This window comes from Lepus europaeus, chromosome 5, assembly GCF_033115175.1.
Source record: "Lepus europaeus isolate LE1 chromosome 5, mLepTim1.pri, whole genome shotgun sequence".
NCBI lineage: Eukaryota > Metazoa > Chordata > Mammalia > Lagomorpha > Leporidae > Lepus > Lepus europaeus.
The window spans coordinates 58981370-58998324 of record NC_084831.1 but is presented as its reverse complement, the minus strand read 5'-3'; the positions used below and the strand labels follow the sequence as shown (position 1 = coordinate 58998324).

Below are 16955 nucleotides of genomic sequence, written 5' to 3'. Positions count from 1 at the left end.
CCCTGCCACCTATGGGAGCTCTAGGCTCCTTCCTTAAGCCTGGCCCAGCCCCAGGCACTGTGGCCATTTGGAGAGTGAACCAGCAGATGAACAATCTCTATTTCCCTCCCCCGTCACTCTGCCTTACAAATAAATCTTTTTAAAAATACGGTTATAACGTAGTTGGCCCTCTGAATCTATGGGTTCTATATCTGAGGATTCACCAATTGTAGATTGAAAATATTAAAAAAAAGAAAATATTCGGAAAAACACCTTGTCTGTAATAAACAGTTTTTTAGAAATTATGATTCCCTAAACAATATGTAACAAGGTCAATGCATTTTGATACACATTAATGTTCCTATATGTTACAGGAATAAACTGAAAAAGCTGTTAAATATCTTCTATTGTCACAAAAATTTACTGGCCTGTCGTGTTCTCTTGCTGCCTCTGAACTGCTATTTGTCCTAAGAACAGATGCATCCTTATGACATCAAGAGTAGGAAGAGAATGCTGAAAGGAAAATAACCAAGATTTCTACAACTCCAAAAGATTTTGGGTATGTAAAACTGAAATGTGGAGCAGAAAAGTAAAATAAAAGAAATAAAGATTTCTAGCACTGAATGTATCATACTGCACATGAGCTCCTTAAGAATATACACATTTTTGTTTTCATGTGCAAAAGGCTGGAAGAGATACTTTTGCAGTTAACATACATTATTAGAATCCACTAGTTAATCTGTCTGCCATAGGGCAGCAGTTGGGCCTGCCACCAAACTACTCCTGCATCCTCCACCAACTTCTCGAACCCTACTGCCAGGTATGTGTTTTGCTCCAAGAAGGGTGCCAGATTCTCCTGCAGGTCTTCATCAAGAATACAGGCAATGAAAGAAGGGTGTGAATTCATCTGTCTTTCTGAATTTCAAATTGTCCTTGCTTTTCTCTACTTTTATCTAGCTTCCTCTCACCTAACCTTCAAGATCAAGCACCAGACAGAAAGAAAATAATCTTACAGGGAGAGGCAAAGCAAGACTGTGGCTGAGATGCTCCAGTGATCATCTCCCCGCAGAGATACAAATTTGAACTACTCATGCAACCAACCGCTTTCACAAGAACTATGGAAGCCTGGTGAGAGACTATAAAACCTGGTTTTAAGATAGTAAGAGAAGGTGCTTTGAAATAAGCAGCAAAGAAACGACTGCCTGTGCTACCCTTCCTCAAGTTGCAATTAGTACAATGTAGATATGCCTTGCTTCCTGTGTGGGGTAGAGAAAAGGAATTAAGTCCAGATTTTAAGACTTCAAAATCCAGTACCAGACGTGTTATGAGAGAAATCAAATCAGTGCCAGACAAATCCCTATGTGTCCCTATCCCTAGGTCAGTACAGACTGAGCCTTTGGATCCTCTTTAGTGAAGCAGCTCAGAAGATCAACTCCATCACCTCTGGTAGATACTGGAGAGAAGTTCTTGCTGTTGGGGAGTAGGACATAAAAAGCAATTTGGGAATTTTCCTTGTAGTTCAAAGCTGGGCCAGCCATGGTGAGATCCAGTACCTGATAAAGCCTAGTGACCAGTGCTTGCAGATGGGGCCTCCAGACTACTCCAGCATCAAGTAGACACACCTGTGCCTCTTTGGGACCGACTTCTTTTTGGTGTGTATCACTTTCAGCCTTACATGAACATGGCATGCACCCCCAAGACTTTGTAGGGACTAATGACTATGAGACTCAACTTTAAGCCTTGGTGAACAAGGGACTGCTTTTACAACCCTTCCCTGAAACATGGGCAGACAGCAAGTACTGTGTTGGAACTTAGTGCCAATTTAGGATAGCCCAACAGTGGACAGATTCTAATGGCTCCCTGAAAATGAATCCTCTGGAACTGCCCTATTGCCAAATCGACTCCTATGGCCTCACTTGATTGGAATTATATCCTCTAGGGCTGAGACAGCAACACACCAACAACGACTTACAGAAAAACCTCAAATAACAGCATGATATAGTGCCTAATAGCAGAAGTGTCTACACATTTAGAGAAAACAAACTGTTCAGAATTATAAGAAGGACAGGCACAAACAAAACCAGATTATGAAGACTTCAAATAAAACCAGATTGTGATTCTTCTCTGTGGAGATGACACTGTAATCCAAGAAGTATCAACAATTTTCAGGATACCATGACCTCACCTAACAAACAAAATGAGTGCCAAAATCAAGCAGATAGTAATGGACATTTGCAAATTCTTGGATAAAGAATTCAAAACATGGTGTGGGAGGAGGGGTGGGAGGGTGGGTATGGTGGGAGGAATCACTACATTCCTGATGTTGTGCTTATGAAATTTGTACTCATTAAATAAAATAAAAGGTTTCTATGGGGGAAAAAAAAGTATTCAAAACAACCATTTTAAGGAAATACAATGAATTTCAGGAGAACAAAAGAGAAATAATTTAATACTCTTCCACATTCTTAAAGAGAGGGAAGTGATTTTAAAAAACAAACAGAAAACTTCATACTGAAAATACATAAAAGAAATGAGAAACTCAGTAAAAGGCATCAATGGCAAAATACATAAAACAGTAGAATCAATAAGCTCAGACAGATTCTGAAATACACAGAGAAGAAAAAAGACTGAATGAAAAAAGCTTACTGCAACATTGGGATAGCATTAAAAGAGGAAATATCTAAGAGCTGGGGGGGTTCAAGAGGAACTAGTGAAAACTTAAGAGGTAGAAAGTACATTTGAGTAATCTTAAAGCAGCATTTCACCATTATAGATATGTATAAATTCAAAGTGGAAGAATGTAATAAAATTCCATGAGAGTGGGACCCAAAAGGAAACTGGAATAACTATACTTACATCAGATAAAACAAACTAAAAGCAGTAAAAAGAAACAAAGGATGTTATTACTTAAAAATAAAGGGTTCAACCAAGTAGGAGAAAAATAACAACTGTAAATATATACACACCAAGTATCAGAATATACGAGTATTGGATGTAACTAACATCTACAAAGCATTTCATCCAAGAGCTGCAGAATGCACATTCTTTTCCAGAGCATACAAAAGATTCTGCAGGGTAGATCATATGGAAAGTAACAATAAGCTTCAACAAATTAAGCAAAATAGAAATCATACTGAGAATCTTTTCTAACCACAATGCAAACACTACCAAGCAATAACAAGAGAAACTCTGGAAATAATTTCTCATGTAAATTAAATACTTACTCCAGAACAATCAATAGATGAAGGAAGAAATTAAAAACATCAAATGCTATCATGAAATAAATTAAAATCAAAACACAACTTACAAAAACCTATGGGATACAAATAAATATAGTATTCAGAGAGACATTTAAAGCAATGAATGCTTACATCAAAAAAGCAGAAGAATCTCAAATTTATCACGGCACCCCAAGAGATTAGAAAAACAAGGGCAAATTAAACTCAAAAAGGGAAGAAATAATAAGGAAAATAGAAGAAAAAAAACTCACAGTAGAAAAAATAAAACAGACTAAAAAAAACAAAACAAAACAAAAAAAAAAATCAATGAAACAAACACCTGGTTCTTTGAAAAGGTGAGCAGAATTGGCAAGCCCTTAGCGAAAGAAAAAAAAAAAAAAAAAAAAGAGGAAACAAAAATGAGAGCAGAAAAAGAGGACATTATAACTGACACTACAGAAATATAAAGGATCATCAGATTCTTTTGAACAATTCTATGCCAAAAAATTTGATAACCTAGAAGAAACTGACAAATTCCTGCACAAACACAAACAGACCTTATCAAGACTGAATTAACTACACCACACCAACACAGATTAATAGCAACTAACAAAATGCGAAAAACTCAGGATCAGGTAGCTTCATTTTTTAACTGTACCAAATATGTAAGAATTTAATGGGGCCGATAATGTGCTGTAGCAGCTTAAGCCACCACTTTTAGACACAGCATCCCATATGCATGCCGGTTCAAGTCCCAGCAGCTTCATTTCTGATCCAGCTTCCTGCTAATGAGCCAGGGAAAGCAGTAGAAGATGGCCCAAGTACTTGGGCCCCTGCACCCGCGTGGGAGACCTAGAAGCTCCCAGATCGGCCTACTTCCCGCTGCTGCGGCCATTTGGGGAGTTAATCGATGAATGGAAGACCCTTCTCTCTCTCCCCCTCTCTGTCTGTAACTCAGTCTCTCCAATAAATAAATAAAATCTTAAAAAAAAAAAAAAAGAACATATATTGTAGGAAGAACAGTTTTTTAAATAAATGGTGCTGTGAAAACTGGATAGCTACCTGCAGCAAAATGGAATCAGACCCCTGTCTATCACTGTGTACAAAAGTCAACTCAAATGGATTCAAGACCCAAACCTAAGACCTGAAAGTTTGAAACTATCAGAAGAAAGAACTTTAAAACATTGGAATACGCAAGGATTTTTTGGATCAGACCTCAAAAGCATAGGAAACAAAAGCAAAAATAAACAAACAGGATTTCAGCAAACTAACAGCTTCTGCACAGTAAAAGAATCAACACAAGAGTGAAAAGACAACCTCCAGAATCGGAAAAATTATTTCCTTTTTTTGCTTTCTTTTTAATAGAAAACTTTAACCACCCTCCCACCTGCAAACCATCCCATCTCCCACTCCCTCTCCCATTCCATTCTTAATTAAGATTCACTTTTAATTACCTTTATATACAGAAGATCAATTTAGTATATACTAAGTAAAGATTTCAACAGTTGTACCCACACAGACACACAAAGTATAAAGTACTGTTTGAAGACTAATTTTACTGTTAATTCTCATAGTACAAAACTCATTAAGGACAGAAGTCCTACATGGGGAATGAGTGCACAGTGACTCCTGTTGTTGATTTAACAACTGACAGTCTTATAAATGACATCAGTAATCACCCAAGGCTCTTGTCATGAGCTGCCAAGGCTATGGAAGCATCTTGTGTTCACAAACTCTGACCTTATTTAGACAAGGCCATAATCAAAGTGGAAGTTCTCTCCTCCCTTCAAAGAAAAGTACCTCCTTTGATGGCCCCTTCTTTCCACCAGGATCTTACTCACAGAGATCATTCATTTAGGTCATTTTTTGCCACAGTGTCTTGGCTGGGAAAAATTATTTCTAAGTTACACATCTGACAAGGGATCAGTAAACATTATGTAAGAACTTAAATCTACTCATAGCAAAAAAAAAAAAAAAAAAAAAAAAAAAAAAAAAAAAATCAAACATCCGAATAATACCATGTAAAACTGGAAAGTAGATCTAAACAGACAATTTTCAAAGAAAGACATAAAATGGCCAACAGGTAGATTAAAAAAATGTTCATTATCACTAGTCATTTGGAAAATGAAAACCCAATCTACAACGAGCAGGTGGGCATTGGGTACAGTAGTTAAGCTAGTACTTAGGATGACAAACATGGCAAAAATGTGCATCTTGGGAGGCAGCAGATGATGGCTCAAATGGTTGGGTCTCTGGCCACCCACATAGGAGAACTGGGTAAAGTTCCAGGCTCCAGGCTAGACCAGGCCTGATGCTCTGGAAATTTGGGGAGTGAATCAGGCAAAGCAGCCTTTCAGATAAATGAAAACATAAACACAAAACAAACAAACAACTCACAATGAGGTATCACCTCACACAAATTAACTGGTTGTTATAAAAAATATAAAAGCAAGTAGTGCTGGCAAAGATGTGGAGAAAAGGGAACCTTTACACAGATACTGTGGAAAACAGAAATGGAAGTTCCTCAAAAATTTAAAAATAGAACTACCAGATGATTCAGGATACACATACAAGGGAAATAAAATCAGTCTGTCAATGAGCCACCTGAATTCCCAAGTTTATTATAGTACTATTCACAACAGACAAGAAATGCAAACAACCTAGGTGTCCATCAACTGATGGATGTATAAATAAAGTGTGGCACATACGTACATCAGGTGCTTAGCAGACCCACATATCATATCAGAATGCCAGTTGGAGTCCCAACCCTTAAGTTTCTGATATAGCTTTCTCTTAATGCATTCTGGGAGGTGGCAGATGATGGCCCAAGTGCTTGGAACCCTGCCATCCACAAGGGATATCTGAATGGAGTTCTAGGATCTTGGCTTTGGCCTGACCCAGCTCTGGCTATGCAAGCATTTGTGTGCAGAGTAACCAGCAGATGGAAGATCTCTCTCTGCCTTTCAAGTAGGTGAAAAGAAACAAACAAAAAACATGTGATCTTCCGGGCCAGCGCTGTGGTGTAGTGGGTAAAGCCACTGCTTGCAGTGCCACCATCCCACATAGGTGCCGGTTCCAGATCTGAATGCTTCACTTCCAATCCAGCCCTCTGCTTTGGCCTGGGAAGGCAGTGAAGGATAGCCCAAGCCCTCAGACCCCTGCACATATGTGGGAGACCTGGAGGAAGCTCCTGGCTTCGGATTGGCCCAGGTCTGACAGTTGTGGCCATCTAGGGAGTGAACCAGCAAATGGAAGACCTCTCTCTCTCTGCCTCTCTGTAACTCTGCCATTCAAATAAATAAATCTTTTTTAAAAAAGCAGATCTTCTAGAAGTTGAGAGTGAAGAGTGGTTACCAAATAAAGCAGGGGAGAGGGAAAAAGGAAGAAAAGTTAGTTAACAGGTACTAAGTTATAGCTGGATAGGAGTTAGAAAGTAACTCTGGGCAGGGGGCGGAGCCAAGATGGCGGATAGTGAGGACGTGCGCCTTAGTTTGGGAAAATAAAGTTTCATAAAAGTGGAATTACTGTAGCCTCAGGAAAAGACTCAAGAAAAAAACTGCAGAGGAAACGCTTCCAGATCTTGTGGATGTGACACAGAGGACTTACAGGGAGCCCACCGCGTGGAAAACCAACCGAGACGAGCCGAGCGGCGGGAGACGAGCCAGAGCCACAGAATCTCGCCAGCGCGGGAACCGAGGAGGGGGACCCAAAGAACTCTACTAAGAGACTTCTGGAACTCATCGAAGAGTTTGGCAAAGTAGCAGGATATAAAATCAATCCACAAAAATCAAGAGCCTTTGTATACACAGGCAATGCCACGGCTGAGGAAGAACTTCTAAGATCAATCCCATTCACAATAGCTACAAAAACAATCAAATACCTTGGAATAAACTTAACCAAGGACGTTAAAGATCTCTACGATGAAAACTACAAAACCTTAAAGAAAGAAATAGAAGAGGATACCAAAAAATGGAGAAATCTTCCATGCTCATGGATTGGAAGAATCAATATCATCAAAATATCTATTCTCCCAAAAGCAATTTATACATTCAATGCAATACCAATCAAGATACCGAAGACATTCTTCTCAGATCTGGAAAAAATAATGCTGAAATTCATATGGAGACACAGAAGACCTCGAATAGCCAAAGCAATCTTGTACAACAAAAACAAAGCCGGAGGCATCACAATCCCAGATCTCAGGGCATACTACAGGGCAGTTGTCATCAAAACAGCATGGTACTGGTACAGAAACAGATGGATAGACCAATGGAACAGAATAGAAACACCAGAAATCAATCCAAACATCTACAGCCAACTTATATTTGATCAAAGATCCAAAACTAATCCCTGGAATAAGAACAGCCTATTCAATAAATGGTGCTGGGAAAATTGGATTTCCATGTGCAGAAGCTTGAAGCAAGACCCATACCTTTCACCTTACACAAAAATTCACTCAACGTGGATTAAAGACTTAAATCTACGACCCGAAACCATCAAATTATTAGAGAGCATTGGAGAAACCCTGCAAAATATAGGTACAGGCAAAGACTTCTTGGAAAAGACCCCAGGAGCACAGGCAGTCAAAACCAAAATTAACATTTGGGATTGCATCAAATTGAGAAGTTTCTGTACTTCAAAGAAATCAAGAAAATCCACAACAACAGAACAAACAACCCACTGAAGAGATGGGCCAAGGACCTCAATAGTCATTTTTCAAAAGAGGAAATCCAAATGGCCAACAGACACATGCAAAAATGTTCAAGATCACTAGCAATCAGAGAAATGCAAATCAAAACCACAATGAGGTTTCACCTCACCCCGGTGAGAATGGCTCACATCCAGAAATCTACCAACAATAGATGCTGGAGAGGATGTGGGGGAAAAAGGGACACTAACCCACTGTTGGTGGGAATGCAAACTGGTTAGGCCACTATGGAAGTCAGTCTGGAGATTCCTCAGAAACCTGAACATAACCCTATCATACAACCCAACCATCCCACTCCTTGGAATTTACCCAAAGGAAATTAATGTGGCTAATAAAAAAGCCATCTGCACATTAATGTCTATTGCAGCCCAATTCACAATAGCTAAGACCTGGAACCAACCCAAATGCCCATCAACAGTAGACTGGATAAAGAAATTATGGGACATGTACTCCATAGAATACTATACAGCAGTAAGGAACAATGAAACCCAGTCATTTGCAACAAGATGGAGGGATCTGGAAAGCATCATGCTGAGTGAATTAAGCCAGTCCCAAAGAGACAAGTATCATTTGTTTTCCCTGATCGGCGACAACTGAGCACCAAAGGGGAAACCTGTTGAAGTGAAATGGACACTATAAGAAACAATGACCTGATCAGCTTTTGTCCTGACTCTAGATGTACAATGTAATACTTTATCCTTTTTAGTATTTGTTGTTGTTGTTGTTGTTCTAGTACTAGTGGTTGAACTCTGTAATTAACACACAATTATTCTTAGGTGTTTAAATTTTAACTGAAAAGTGATCCCTGTTAAATTTCAGAGTGGAAAAAGAGAGGGAGGAGATGAACAGTTTGGGACATGCACAATCAGTCTTGCCCCAAATGATGGAGTTAGTAATGTGCCAGGGGATTCCAATACAATCCCATCAAGGTGGCATGTACCAATGCCATCTCACTAGTCCAAGTGATCAATTTCAGTTCACATTCGATGGCTTGGATAGGTCTAAGAAACAAAGGGATCACACAAACAAGACAAGTGTCTGCTAATACTAACTGATAGAATCAAAAAGGGAGAGAAAGATCCAGCATGGGAAGTGGGATACACAGCAGACTCATAGAATGGCAGATGTCCTAAACAACACTCTGGCCTCAGAATCAGCCCTTAAGGCATTCGGATCTGGCTGAAGACCCATGAGAGTATTTTGGGCATGGAAAGCCAAGACACTCTGGAAAAAAAAAAAAAAAAGACCTAAATGAAAGATCTCTGTGAGTGAGATCCCAGTGGAAAGAACAGGCCATCAAAGAAGGAGGTACCTTTCTCTGAAGGGAGGAGAGAACTTCCATTTTGACTATGACCTTGTCTAAAAAAGGTCGGAGTTGGTGAACTCAAAAGGCTTCTATAGCCTTGGCAACTCATGACTAGAGCCTAGGGAGATTACTGACGCCATGAACAGGAGTGTCAAATTGTTAAGTCAGCAACAGGAGTCACTGTGTACTTACATCCCATGTGGGATCTGTCCTTAATGTGTTGTCTAATGTGCAGTGATGCTATAACTAGTACTGAAACAGTATTTTTACACTTTGTGTTTCTGCGTGGGTACAAACTGATGAGATCTTTACTAATTATATACTGAATCGATCTCCTGTATATAAAGATAATTGGAAATGAAAAAAAAAAAAAAAAAAAAAAACCAAACCTGGTGTTAAATTGGAAATGGCATAGAAAATTAATTAATTTTTAGAAAAATATTATGTAGGATCTCTGCCTTTAATGTGCTGTACACTCTTATTTAATGCTATAACTAGTACTCCAACAGTATTTTTTTTTCACTTTGTGTTGCTATATGGGGGCAAACTGTTGAAATCGTTACCTAATTTATACTAAACTGATCTTTTGTATATAGAGAATTGAAAATGAATCATGATGTGATTGGAAGGGGAGAGGGAGCGGGAAAGGGGAGGGTTGTGGGTGGGAGGGAAGTTTTGGGAGGGGGAAGCCATTGTAACCCATAAGCTGTACTTTGGAAATTTATATTCATTAAATAAAAGTTTAATAAAAAAAAAAAAAAAGAAAGTAACTCTGATGTTCTACTGTATAGCAGCGTAACCATAAATAGCAAAAATGTAGTATATATATTTCAAAAAAGGAAAGGCTAGAAGAAAGGGTTTTGTATGTTTTTGTCATGAACAAATGATAAATGTTTAAGAAAACAGATGCTTTCTGTTTTCTTATTGGACATTATGCAGTGTATGGAAACATTACATAATAAATACGTACAATCTTCATCAGTTAAAAATAAAAACAAATAAACACAGAGCATTCTTTCTGTACCTCTATCAAAGTAAATACTATGAAGCAGACTCTTAAAAACCTTCAAGAATTTTCTTGAAAGTATGATTTACTTCAGGACTTTCAGATTAAAATGATTAAAAAATCATGTAAAATTTAAGTACAAGTTGTTTTTCCAAATTACTTTTAAAAATACAAACATCAAAGCACTCCTTAGCAAATAAATTAAAATTTTTGGAAGCAAATAAGCTTTCTGTATGTTACTTACTCTGCAGTTTGTTTTTAAACCTATTACACAAATAATTTGCTTTTTAAAACTAAATTATAAAGGTTAGAAAAGAGTGAAGATCAGAGCATTTTAAAAAATGGGGGAAAAACAACAATGAAAAAATAGTAAATTTTTTTTCTCATAAATACAATGCAGGGTTCACTTCATAAACCAGGAGTTACTTAGTAGGCTGTCATGTTCTTATTATCTCAGACACATAAAACACAGTTCTCTTCACTTCAAAAGTTTAAGTTCAGCTATGTAACTTTACTAATAACCCACCTTTTTCATTTTCTTTGTATCTACAAATGCCAACTGGAATCTCTGCTTGAAACATGGAGCCCACCATAATCTCCTATTTTAAAAATAATACAAAACATTAGTAAGATCTAGTAACACATTTTACATCCATTTTCTAGCTTTACCATCCTCTTGGGAAAACTGTCTCTAGTTCCTGTCACAAAATGCAAATACAAACTACCTCACAGAAGCATTGTGAGGATGAATGAGTTAATAATAGATAAGAGCACAGATATGACTGGATGAAAGTATTACTAATAGTAATGGGGTGAAATGTAATGTGGACAATGAATATAAACCTTACTCAAACTTTACTCCAAATTATGGAGAAAAATAAAAGCAAATTCCAAAATTTTTATTAGGATAATTGCAAAACACTTTGAAAAACATAAATCAAACAAATATTTTCAGAGTGTCTCCTTCTAAGAAAGTGGTCTTAAAGTATGGTCCCTCCCTGCATTTCAATATCAGTGTCACCCAAGAAACTTTAGAAATGTAGACACTCAGTTCTTAATACAAACCTACTGAAAAAGAAACTGGTGGTGCAATTCTGTAATCAGTATTTTAATACTCTCTAGGTGATTATGACACCATTTAAGTCTGAGAAGCACAGCTTAAAGGTAAGAGAAGTAATAAACAGTTTGTAGAAAGTTCAACAGGGGACAAATGGATATAACTCCAAACCAAATGGATAAGCAGGTTGGTCCTTAACTTCCATCAAAACCACATAAAATACAGAAGGGACTCCCTTGTCCCCCTAAAAGAACTGAAATTTTATAGGAAAATCTGGTAATCAAATCTATATAATCAAATCACAGATGAGTTGAAAGGGGCTATTCAGAAAGACAACTTGAAATCACTACTGGTAAGACTTCATGGGGCCAGAATTGTGATATAACAGGTTAAACTACTGCCTGAAATGCCTGCATCCCCTAACCGCACCGGTTTAAGTGCCTGCTGCTCCACTTAAAATCTAGCTCCTTCCTACTGTGCCTGTGAAAACATCAGGAGATGGCCCAAGTGCTTAGAACCCTGCCCCCACGTGGGAGATTCAGGTTGGAGTTCCACCTGCTGGCTTCAGCCTGGCCCAGCCCTGACTGTTGCAGCCATTTGGGGAATGAACCAGCAGACAGGTATTTCTTTCCTCTCCCTGATTCTCCCACACTCTATATAACTCTCTGCCTTTTGAATAAATAAATAAATAAATCTTTAAAAAAAATGATTTCACAGCACATGAGAACCAGGATTATATGGATACTCTTATCTGGTGGCTAAATGTTAAGAACAAACTTACTGGCATTTCAAAATGAAGACATGGGCAGAAGCAGCATAAAATTAACCTTCCTTCTAGGAAGGTTAAATAGCTCTTAGGATTTGAAAAGTTCCTCTCTCCTATGTTATCCTATCTCATTTTACCTAGTATAACTCCAAAAATAAGTTTGAAGTAATAAAGTTATGACTGTGTAGGAAAGGCAGTCTTTTTTCATGTTCAGTTTTCTGAAAAGAGTATCATAAATGACAAATTTTCTCCTCTCCTTGACAGTTATTCCCTGCAAGTCTTTCACTATAATGAGTCTTTACAGAAAACCTCTTTTAACTTTACTTAGCTATAACTACCAAAGTGGGATTCTAGAAGTATCCATTGATACTAGATCTGTATACTCCAGATCATTTAAACTAGCAGTGTTGAGTTTTTCTGAACTAACATACAAATAACACATTTCTTTTTTCCCATTGCATTCAGAACACTTTTTTTCAACAATCTGTTCTGTAGTATATGGCAAGGAAGGGAAATAGCATTTTAGAACATGTACCAGGATCTCACAGAATTTTCATTTAATCTTCACCAAGTCCCATAAGGCTGACATTCTAATTTCCATATTATATATAAGGAGATAGATCTCGAATTAATTTTCTGGGGCCAGAGTTGTGGTGTAGCAGATGGATGCTGGTTCAAGACCTGGCTGTTCCACTTCCAACCCAGCTTCCTGCTAATGCACCTGGGAAAGCAGTGGAGGATGGCCCAAGAAGATCCTGGCTCCTGGCTTCAGCCTGGCCCAGCCCTGCTGTGTTTGTCTATCTGTCTCTCCCTCTCTCTCTTCCTCCTCACACCCATCTATTCCTCTCTCTCTGAAACTCTGCCTTTCAAATAAATTAAATCTTTTTTTTTTTTTTTTTTTTTTTAAAGAGCATGTTCACAAAGTAACTTACGCACTAAATTTAAAATCAGACCAACCAGGAACAAAAAACAATAATTTTTTTTTTTTTAAAAAAAAGGCTAGATCAGTGGATCTCTCATTAAGAATATCATTCGTTTTATAAAAATATTTGTTTTAACCAATTTACCTACTTTGATTGTTTTCCCTTTTAATTGTAAGAGAATGAAAAACTTACAATCTAAATTATTAAAAAAAATTTACTTACATATTATAGCTTCCATAACTGCATCCTCTCCCCACTACCCGAAAAAAATAGCATGTGATACTTTCACAGTGTAATAAAAGTCTAATTTAGTACTAGTTCAGGATTAGACAAGAAATTTGAATTTCTAATCTTGGTTTGAGTCCTGTTTGTTCAACAAAGTCGAATTCTTTCAATACCATCGTTTTATTTTATAGAAAGATAAATCTGTTTCTCATCTGAATGTATTCAGAAGGAATTTGAACATTCACTAACATTCACTAAATACTTAAATGTAACAAAAGAGTTTACATCAATTTAGTAATATACATAGTAATAATAATTATACTTGGTCCTCTTATAAATGAACAAGTTTTGGGAAAGTCTGTTTCTAACTACCTTTTTCCAGTCTTCAGATGGAATATAATCTTCATCTTCTTCAGATTCTTCTTCTATTTCACTATCTAAAACAAATATGATAGGAATACTATAAAACAACTGCTTATCCTGTCCGTATCTATATATTTGCATTTTTAAATCTATCATCAATATTTATATATGCCAAAAGGTATCTAGGGTGAGTTAGGCAAAGACACTTTTAATTAAACATCAATACTCTATCTCTTACAAACACAAAAAAAAGAACAATAAACAAAGAACTATAAATTGGGGAGGTACATGCTTGGTACAGTGATTACAACACTACTTAGGACAATGTCTTTCTTATCAGAGTGCCTGGGTTCAAGTCCCAGCTCATGTTCTTCAGTTTTCTGTTAACACCACGGGAGGCAGCATCTATGGCTCAAGTGTATGGGTCCCTGTCACCCAGGTGGAACACACAAATTGGGTTCCAGGCTTCTGGGTTTGGCCTGGCCAAGCCCTAGCTATTGCAGGCATTTTGGGGAGTGAACCATGGGATAGACTTCCGCCTGTCTCTCTCTCTCTCTTTCACATAAAAGGAAAATAGATAAATAAAAGTTAAAAACAAAAACTTGGGAAAAAACACTATAAACTTTTTAGAACAGAATTCACATCAAATCATTTCTTCCAAAAACTTCAGGGAAAAATGTTGGTTCAGAGGCGAAATAATCTGTTTCTATTGTTCATTCTGTTCTTAAAAGCCTGTTAACAGGATAAATTATATGATTTCTTCACTTAGAAAATGAGGGTCTGCATAAAACATGATTTCCAAACAGTACTCTTTGGAGCACTGGGAATTCTACGGCATCACTTTAAAGGGAACAAATGAGTTGGGATAGATATACAAAGCCCTCCATTCTATTCAGAGCAGCCAAGTTGTTTGCTTTCATTCTGGAATAAAAAAAATTTACCTACGAAGAGGTAGAAATGTGAAAGCTATTAGATTGTTAGCATCTTCTTAAAGCAAAAAATTACACACAAAGTTCAAGACGACACTACATAAATGAACCTTTACAGAAAAGCTATTATAGATGGTGTACATATGTGTGTGTATATGGTACATGGTATAATACAGATGATATACATATGTATAGCTTCCACACAAATCAAATACCATATTAGAAGTATAAAATAAATATTGTTTCAAGAAGCAAAGCAGTGACTTAGCATCCTACTTTTAAAAAATTATTTATTTGAGAGGCAAACAGAGAAAGCTCTCATCTTCTGGTTCACTCACCAAATGCCCAAAACGGCTACGGGGCTAAGGCCAAGAATCAGGAATTCATTCCAGGTAACCCAAGCAGGCGGCAAAAACACAAGATACTTGAGACATTATCACTGCTTTACTAGGGTCCACACTAACAAGAAACTAGTATTAGGGGCTAGATGGGGACTGAACCCAAGTACTCCAATGTGGGACATGGATAGCCTAATGAGTAGCTTAACCAGAAGGCTGTATTAAATCACTACCCCTAAATCACACTTTAAAGTGCACTGGCAACAGACCTGTTCTTCTTCTAAGGGGAAAAATACTAACAGATTTGCTCCAAATTTAAAATTAACACAATTATTTTAATAACTAATCCCTCTTTGCACTATTCACTTGGGTAAAATATTTTATCAAAACTCCTAGTATTATACAAAAATTGTTCCTTAGCAGTATTACAATCATGTCTAAACTGTGTTACAAATCATTCATACAAATAATAGGTATATTTATATTCAGTAACTACATTACTACATTTTACAAAAGGTTATTTTTTTTCAAGTGTTTTTCTTCCTTTTCAACTATGGAAATTAGACCATAAATTTAATTATTATTTACACCGCTGGCTGACTTGCTTTTCCAAGAGCCTCTAGAGTAATGACTCATGCTTAGAATGAGTATGACGGAACAGGTGGTACACACAAAAATTTAATTTATACATTAAATTTTGCCTTGACTACTTGACATTCCTGAACAGAAGCTAACTGTAAATTAGGGAAGTTCCTTCTAAATGTAATGCATTTCTTCCTCAAGAATCAAGCACTTCTTTTAACAAAAGAGTCAATTAATTAGAGAAAGCAGTGCTTATGAATATATTGCCATACACTGCTTAAAATGTTTTGGGCAATGATGGACCATGTATAATGTTGGTGGTCCCATAGCATTATTTCATCTAATGAAGTCACACAAATCTTGGTTTGCATAAGTACACTAAAATGTTCCCAAATCATATTTAAGTAATTTAATTTTAAGCCACTGTAGTTTAAGTAATACATAAAATAGTAAAAATATATCCAAACTATAGCAACCAACAACACTTACTTGTATCAAAATATTTACATCGACGTGGGCGGATTATCTCTTGGGCATCCTGAGAAGCAACAGACTGCGATGGATCATCATTGGAAGACTGAGTTTCATCCTCCTGACCAGATGAATCCTTTATATTCTCTTCCTATGAAATAATAAGGTTATTCATGATATAAAGAAAACTCCTGCAGAAAAAAGGCTACAAAGTTCAGATTTTCTTCTTAACATATCTAAAAGACTAAAAATGAATTCACTCAATGCAACATGCTTTTCTGGGCTGGTTCCTAAAACACAAAAAAGGATATTAGTGGAAAACCTGGTGAATCTAAGCAGTCTGTAGATTAGTTAACAGCATTATAGCAGTGCCAATTTCTTAGCCTTGATAAATATACCAAGGTTATATAAGATATTAATACTATAGGGAGATTGTAGGGGAGTACATAAGAACTTTCTGTATCATTGAAAATCTTTTATAAATCAAATTATTTCAAAACAAAGGAAATGAACACAGAACAGTTAATTATAAAAGGATTAGAATCTTTCTTTTTTTTTTGGACAGGCAGAGTGGACAGTAGAGGGAGACAGAGAGAAAGGTCTTCCTTTTTGTCGTTGGTTCACCCTCCAATGGCCGCACCGCGCTGTTCCGATGGCAGGAGCCAGGTGCTTCTCCTGGTCTCCCATGGGGTGCAGGGCCCAAGAACTTGGGCCATCCTCCACTGCACTCCCTGGCCACAGCAGAGAGCTGGCCTGGAAGAGGGGCAACCGGGACAGGATCGGTGCCCCGACTGGGACTAGAACCCGGTGTGCCAGTGCCGCAAGGCGGAGGATTAGCCTACTGAGCCGCGGTGCCGGCTAAAGGATTAGAATCTTTTTAAAAGTTTTGGAATAAACCTTTTAGAACAGACCCAAAGTCTGGAAACACACAAATCAAACTATTACCTCTCACAAGTGGACTACAGGGAGATTTCCAACTTTTATATGTATTTCTATGATACCTTAACTTTTGACATTTAGACATATTACTTTTGAAGCGGAAAGAGTAATGACTAGGCGTGGCTCAGTAGTAAAGCAGGTTAAA

The 16955-nt window shown here is 37.3% G+C and overlaps 1 protein-coding gene across 10 annotated transcripts in view; it reads right to left on the bottom strand.

Moving 5' to 3' along the window:
* The window catches only part of MIER1 (MIER1 transcriptional regulator), a 68660-nt gene that overhangs the window by 20291 nt on the left and 31414 nt on the right, over positions 1–16955 (bottom strand). For all 10 annotated transcript variants that reach the window (XM_062191497.1, XM_062191507.1, XM_062191498.1 and 7 more), the window contains 3 exons: positions 15890–16022; positions 13561–13625; positions 10744–10816 (listed from right to left, as the gene is read on the bottom strand). In XM_062191497.1, coding sequence (XP_062047481.1) covers positions 10744–10816; positions 13561–13625; positions 15890–16022 — 271 coding nt within the window. The remainder of the gene's footprint in view (positions 1–10743; positions 10817–13560; positions 13626–15889; positions 16023–16955) is intronic.